General features: G+C 36.6%; 2 protein-coding genes across 2 annotated transcripts; one reads left to right on the plus strand and one right to left on the minus strand.

The window, feature by feature from the left end:
* Positions 1-291: 291 nt before the first annotated feature.
* On the minus strand, positions 292-1848 carry LOC143922270 (E3 SUMO-protein ligase ZBED1-like). Its single transcript, XM_077445495.1, has one exon. It carries the CDS (start codon positions 1846-1848, stop codon positions 292-294), a length of 1557 nt encoding a protein of 518 aa, XP_077301621.1.
* A 1505-nt stretch (positions 1849-3353) lies between these two features.
* On the plus strand, positions 3354-6668 carry LOC143922949 (uncharacterized). The gene is made up of 2 exons (XM_077446380.1): positions 3354-3793; positions 3881-6668. The coding sequence occupies exons 1-2, from the start codon at positions 3674-3676 to the stop codon at positions 6422-6424; spliced, it is 2664 nt and encodes an 887-aa protein (XP_077302506.1). The 5' UTR covers positions 3354-3673; the 3' UTR covers positions 6425-6668.
* Positions 6669-7510: the final 842 nt, after the last annotated feature.

Raw genomic sequence — 7510 nt, forward strand, 5'->3', positions numbered from 1 at the left:
TCAGTGAAAGGCAGATCGTTCGCTCGTTCGTTCGCGTGATCGTTCGCTCGCAGATTGTTCGCTCGTTTTGGCTCGATGAAAGAATAACACATGACGCAAAAAAGAAAACAAAAATAATCAAATTTTTTATATTTTTTTAGAAATAATCAACAATTATATTACTATTAGGTACTGGTTAGTTCTTGTAAAAAATATCACTTACACTTATAAAGTTGTTACCTAACAATTAAACATAATGACTTGTTTGAGTGAGATCGTATGTATAAAAAAAAATAAAATTGAAAAAAAATATTACATATTACTGTGTAAAAATATCAATTTGGACACTTTATTCGATGACAATAGTGTTCTACGTTCATTAAGGACTTGACCCGTCGCTGAAAAAACGCGTTCGCAGGGCACAGATGTTGCTACGGCACAAAATCTTTTCAAAACATACGCGTAAACGTGAGGGTATATCAAACGACGTTCATGCCACCATTGAAGCGGATCTTCTTTACGATTTAGATACTCTTCATTTAGGTATTTATCTAATTCGCGAATGCCAGCAGCAAGCTGGTTATCTGGCCTAGTAATTTTTTGTATTTCTTGGTCGTATTCATCCCATATGCAGCTATTTTTATTACTAGGTATAGATGTTGATGCGTCGCTGGAAGTAGGAACAGCCTCTGGAGTATCCCCTTGAACTAATTGTACTTGGCCGATTTTATTTCTAAGGGCTTGTACTACCATTTCACAGGCTCTTTGATTTTTGAATCCCCTCGTCTTAAATCGAGGATCCAAAATCGTACACTCTGCGTATAACATATTCTTCTCTATATCTTTGAAACGATCTTCCATGCCTTTCTTTAGCAGAGACTGCACATCAACTATTTTTGTATTGTAAGAAACATGTTTTTGTAAAAAAATTTTTAGTAAATTACACAAAATTATTATTTTAGATAAAGTGACGTTTTTCTTGGCACTTATTTCTACGGTAATCTCGTAGAATGGACTGAGTAACGGTAAAACTTCCTCTATGACTTCCCAGTCCCCTTCATTTAAAGTTAAATCAGGGCGTAGAAGTGCAACGGTAGCAATCACTGCATCCTTTACCTGTACTATTCGCTTGAGCATGTCAAAAGTGGAATTCCAGCGGGTTTGTACATCCTGCTTGAGCTTAAGAACAGGCAAATTCATTTGCTGCTGCGTAGCAGCCAATTTATGTTTTCCTTGTGTGCTACGATTAAAAAACTCGACAATATTTTTAACTCTTCCCAAAACGTCACATATCTTTTTCGTAGCTTCTTGTACAACAATATTTAGAGAGTGAGCGAAACATGAGATGGACCGCCAATCACCAAGTCTAACAGCAGATAAGATATTTGCTGCATTATCGCTAACAATGGCGGCAACTTTGTGTGAAATGTTCCACTCTGCCATAACAACTTTCATAAAGTCGCACAAGTTTTGACTAGTATGTCGCTCTTTATAATTGATACAACCAAGTAATACTGAGTGAAGTTTAGTCTCTTCATTTATAAAATGAGCTACAATAGCTATATAGCTGTCGTTATTTCTAGACGTCCAACCATCAGTACTAAGAGACAACGCTGGTGCTGCTTGTACCTTTATTTTTGCTTCAGCCATGACGTCATTGTGAATTCTTGACATTAAATTTTCCGATAACGTTTTTCTTGATGGTAGTTTATAGCCTGGGCATCGAGAAACTAATTCAATAAGTTTACGAAATTCTGTTTCTTCTACGATTCTTAAGGCGTGATGCCCTTTAGCTACCATCTTGACAAGTTGTTTATCAATTTGCTCAATCTTTCGAACTGGCGGTGGTCTACGAATGTATTGGGTCATCGATTGTTGGGAGTCTACTATATTTGATGATGCTGAAATTATATTCTCCAATTCACATGTGCTTTGACTTGATTGAAGTGAGTTTAAACTAGGTAATATCGGTGTTTATCTTTCAGCAGTTAATGGGATCAAAAGGTGTTTTGTTTTCGTATGTCGGGTTAAATTACCATTCGATCCGCCCGCAATACTTATTATTGTTGAACAATGGTTACATTTCGCTTTTTTATTATCAATGTCTTCTGTAAAATGAGTCCACAAGGGGCTATGTTTTCTTTTTGATGACATCGTAACAAATAGCCTATAACAAAACACATTAACCCTATACGTAAACTATTTTTAAAGTATATTAAAGAAATGAATTTGTAGGAATCTCGTCATCGTCATCGTCATCGAAACATTCGAGAATATTCCACAACAACAAACCACATTCCTTGCAGAACTCACACACGTAAACAACCCGTGCACTTCTTGGAATCAATCGCCAAATCCTTCGAGAATGATCCACCCTTCACACTCGAGCGGAACGAAACCCAGACGACGCACACCTGCAGCCATTATATTAAACTCAGGCGGAACGGCGCCAAATCCAACTCAAGCGGAACGGTGCCAAATCCTTCGAGAATGATCCACCCTTCACACTCGAGCGGAACGAAACCCAGACGACGCACACCTACAGCCATTATATTAAACTCAAGCGGAATGCCCCTACCAGTCGAGTGGAACCAAAACGGTCGAAACACGCCGCCACCATTAAACTACATCGAGCGGAACGGCGCCAATCGTTCCAGAAAAGTCCACCCCATCGACAAAAGCAAATTCCTCGCTTACGCATCAACAAACCACCACCATGGGTCAGGTGATTCCAGAAACACTATAAAAGGAGGTACAACCCAAACAACGCCAGTCGACCCACAGCAGCAAGCGTCGACACACAGCAGCAGACCAGTCGACATCCAACTCCTGACCTGCCACCACTGCACTACGCGGACTTGGAAGATCAACCAGCCGAACGAGCCAGCAACACACTGCCATATCCAGAGACCTTCCGAACATAGCCGAACGACGAGCCAGCAACACACTGCCGCCTCCAGAGACCTTCTGAACATAGCTGAATGCCGAGCCAGCGACACTCTACCATATCCAGAGACCGCTGAACGACATACTTTTGCCCACAAATATAATACCTTTGTACAACCATAGGCAAACAATAAAACTTTATAAAACAAGCACAACGGTGTTTCGTTAGGCTGGGATACGGTCAACACATCGCTACCCCGCCTACAAATTAATTGTTAATAGTAATTGTTATTATACATTAGAAGCATAAGCTACCTGATAACGACAGAGTCTTATTATTTTAAAATTTATTTAACGTTCGGTTAACGTCACTCTCGTTCATTCGGTCACAAACTAATGAAATTCTTGTGTAGTTCGCGAACGAACTGTCTTGTGTAGTTCGCGAACGAACTAGATCGTAAGAGAGTGAACAAGACGCGCGCGCATGCGCATGTGCAGTGAGCGAGCGGCAGTATTGGTAGTGTAGTGCTGTCCCACTCTCACTCATTCGGTCACGAACTAGTGAACTAAGGAACGAGGAGTGAGGAACTAGTTCGACTAGTTCGACTAGTTCACCTGTGGGAGCGCTCTTACGACCTAGTTCGTTCGCGAACTACACATACGCATAATCTGTGGTCGTTGCGCCGAGTTGGTGGCCAATGACTACATGCTACCAAATTTAGACTAAATATGTCACTAATTAATAATTAGTAATAAAAAGCAAGGCGTGGCAAGTAGTTGCTGTCAGAGTTGATGGAGTGCAGAGACGATGGAGTGCAGGCTTTGTCTTGGACCAGCTCCGGCCGCATCTTCCGTCTCCATCTTCCAGAGACCAGATCCTCATCCAGAGCGTCTGGAGCAACGCATTCGGACCTGCTGTCAAATTCAGGTCGGTGCTGGTTACAGCTTACAGGTTACAATTACTTATTGTGGTAACTCTTCTCACCGCTTGATCCTACTTTTTTTCCATCTGCAGGTCAAAAGAGGCGATGGATTGCCAGACAGGGTGTGTCTTTCGTGTAAGACCAGTCTGGAATTGTTGATCAGCTTTCGAAAGGCTTGTTTACGAAACAACGAATCGTCTCCACTGAGGTTAGACGATTGCTCGAAGATCAAGACTGAAGAAGTTTTATTGGAAGATTTCATATGTGACGATGAGCCTTCGCAATCGACAATTCACCGAAAGAATAGTGAAACGTGCTTAAAGTCATTTCCCAGTGAATCTGAACTTATTTTACACAAAAGATCACATCCTGGAGAAAAGCCTTACAAGTGTGACATTTGTCTAAAATCATGTACTAATAAATATAGACTTGTGTCACACTTGAGATCTCACACAGGGGAAAAGCCATACATGTGTAAAATTTGTCTAAAATCATTTACTCAAAAATCTTACCTCGAGAGACATAAAAAATTGCATGCTGGAATAAAGCTACACAAATGTGAAATTTGTTTAAAATCATATACTCGTAAAGTTGAACTTGTGAGACATTTGAGATCTCACACGGGGGAAAAGCCTTACAAGTGTGATATTTGTCTAACATCATTTAGTCATAAATCTAGCCTCGAAACACATAAAAAATTGCATGCTGAAATAAAACCACACAAATGTGACATTTGTTTAAAATCATTTATTCGAAAAGATGCATTTGTGTCACATTTGAGATCTCACACGGGGGAAAGGCCATACAAGTGTGAAATTTGTCTTAAATCATTTACTCAAAAATCTTACCTCGATATTCATAAAAAATTGCATGGTGGGATAAAACCACATAAATGTGAAATTTGTCTAAAGTCATTTATTCAAAAAGCTACACTTGTCGCACATTTAAGAACTCACACAGGGGAAAAGCCATACAAGTGTGAAATTTGTCTGAAATCATTTACTGTAAAATCTTACCTCGAGATACATAAAAAACTGCATGCTGGGATAAAACCACACAAATGTGACATTTGCTTAAAATCATATGTTTGTAGAGCTGAACTTGTGAGACATTTGAAATCTCACACAGGAGAAAAGCCATACAAGTGTGAAATTTGTCTAAAATCATTCACTGAAAAATCTATTCTCGAGAAACATAAAAAATTGCATGCTGAAATAAAACCACACAAATGTAACATTTGTTTAAAATCATTTATTCGAAAAGATGCATTTGAGTCACATTTGAGATCTCACACGGGGGAAAGGCCATACAAGTGTGAAATTTGTCTGAAATCATTTACTGTAAAATCTTACCTCGATAGTCATAAAAAATTGCATGCCGGGATAAAACCACATACATGTGAAATTTGTCTGAAATCATTTACTTACAAATCTAACCTCGAAGCACATAAAAAATTGCATGCCGAGATAAAACCACACAAATGTGACATTTGTGTAAAATCATTTATTTCTAAAAGTCAACTTGTGTTACATTTGAGATCTCACACGGGGGAAGAGCATTACAAGTGTGAAATTTGTCTGAAATCATTTACTCAAAAATTTCACCTCGATAAACATAAAAAATTGCATGCTGGAATAAATCTACACAAATGTGAAATTTGTTTAAAATCATATGTTCGTAAAGATGAACTTGTGAGACATTTGAGATCTCACACAGGAGAAAAGCCTTACAAGTGTGAAAAATCATTTACTGAAAAATCTAGTCTCCAGAAACATAAAAAATTGCATGCTGGAATAAAACCACACACATGTGACATTTGTTTAAAATCATTTATTCGAAAAGATGCATTTGTGTCACATTTGAGATCTCACACGGGGGAAAGGCCATACAAGTGTGAAATTTGTTTGAAATCATTTACTGTAAAATCTTACCTCAATAAACATAAAAAATTGCATGCTGCGATAAAACCACACAAATGTGACATTTGTTTAAAATCATATGTTTGTAAAAATGAACTTGTGAGACATTTGAGATCTCACACAGGAGAAAAGCCATACAAGTGTGAAATTTGTCTAAAATCATTTTCTCAAAAATCTAACCACGAGCAACATAAAAAATTGCATGCTGAAATAAAACTACACAAATGTGACATTTGCTTAAAATCGTTTAGTTATAAAAGTGGACTTGTGTCACATTTGAGATTTCACACGGGGGAAAAGCCTTACAAATGTGAAATTTGTCTGAAATCTTTTACCGAAAAATCTAGTCTCAAGAACCATAAAAAATTGCATGCTGAAATAAAACCACACAAATGTGACATTTGTCTAAAATCATTTATTCGAAAAGCTACACTTGTCGCACATTTAAGAACTCACACAGGGGAAAGGCCATACAAGTGTGAAATTTGTCTGAAATCATTTACGGGAAAATCTAGTCTCAAGAACCATAAAAAATTGCATGCTGGAATAAAACCACACAAATGCGACATTTGTTTAAAATCGTTTATTTATAAAAGAAGTCTTGTGATACATTTGAGATCTCACACGGGGAAAACGTCTTACAAGTGTGAAATTTGTCTAAAATCATATACTAAAAAATCTTATTTTGAGAAACATAAAAAATTGCATGCTGGTTAAAACCACACAAATGTGAAATTTGTTTAAAATCATTACTCGAAAATCTATCCTATGGTCACATAATAAATTACATACTAGGATAAATATAAAAAAAATTGTTACGATATAAATACTGTTAATATTCTTAAATTTTGGCTACATGCGTGCTATGATGTTTCTGGTGCCTCCCTCATTGCAGTTTATTTAAATAATTTTAAGAGAAATAATAATTGAAAATTAAATACACAGAAATATTATTTGGCTTACTTGTTTTTATTTATTTTATATGTAATAATTTTTATTTATTGGATGAAATTGTGATAATTTTGGTAAACAAACTTCATCATCCTAAGCCAGAGGTCGGCAAACCGCGGATCTTTTTCTAAAGTACTCTAAAACAGGTCTGGGCAAACTTTTTGGATGAAGGGCCATTAGAAATTAAAAATGAGTGGCGGGCCGCAAGTAAAATACTATTTTTAGATATTTATTTATTTATTTATTTAACATATTAGCCACAGTGACATTACAGAGATCTCCAACGCGTCGCTGTGGCCGGTCATTCAGTAATAATAACATGATAACAGTAATAATAACAATATTAACACAACATTATAATTATAACAATATTAACACAACATCATTAAAATAACATCATTATTATACATTATTCATTATCGTTAAAGGAATTAAAACATAATTCTTTTTTAGTTAAAACAAAAGAGTAATTTAATTTGACGAATGAAATTGTTTTAGAGTTCGTTCGAAGAGAAAGAAAAATTGGTTCAGTATGTGTGCTCGTATGTACATACATCCTCAGTTTGGCTGCGGCTGTCAAGGCGAATCCACGCCTTTTTTGCTATTTTTTAGAGACGTGGCTTTAAGTGACAGTGTGGTTACGAAGTTCCCGAGATTTTCCCAAAATTATAAATAATAAATGTTAATTATTTTAATAAGTAAGTTATTCACAATAGTTCGACCGTATATCGTATTATATATCTACTTTTTTAAAAACACTTTAGATAAATGGAGAGACATAGCCAAGCAAAACAGTTAATAATAAATGCTTGTTAATTGGACTATTCGTCACATTGGGGTGGTCACAAAGAC

Source organism: Arctopsyche grandis, chromosome 2 (assembly GCF_051622035.1).
Source record: "Arctopsyche grandis isolate Sample6627 chromosome 2, ASM5162203v2, whole genome shotgun sequence".
Lineage (NCBI taxonomy): Eukaryota > Metazoa > Arthropoda > Insecta > Trichoptera > Hydropsychidae > Arctopsyche > Arctopsyche grandis.

What these genes read in the sequence shown, in the direction of transcription:
- LOC143922949 (XM_077446380.1), top strand. Translation starts at nt 3,674, where the DNA reads ATGGAGTGCAGGCTTTGTCTTGGACCAGCTCCGGCCGCATCTTCCGTC. An exon ending in GGACCTGCTGTCAAATTCAG is followed by an intron (nt 3,794 to 3,880) that starts GTCGGTGCTGGT and finishes TTCCATCTGCAG; the next exon opens with GTCAAAAGAGGCGATGGATT.
- LOC143922270 (XM_077445495.1), bottom strand. Translation starts at nt 1,848, where the DNA reads ATGACCCAATACATTCGTAGACCACCGCCAGTTCGAAAGATTGAGCAA.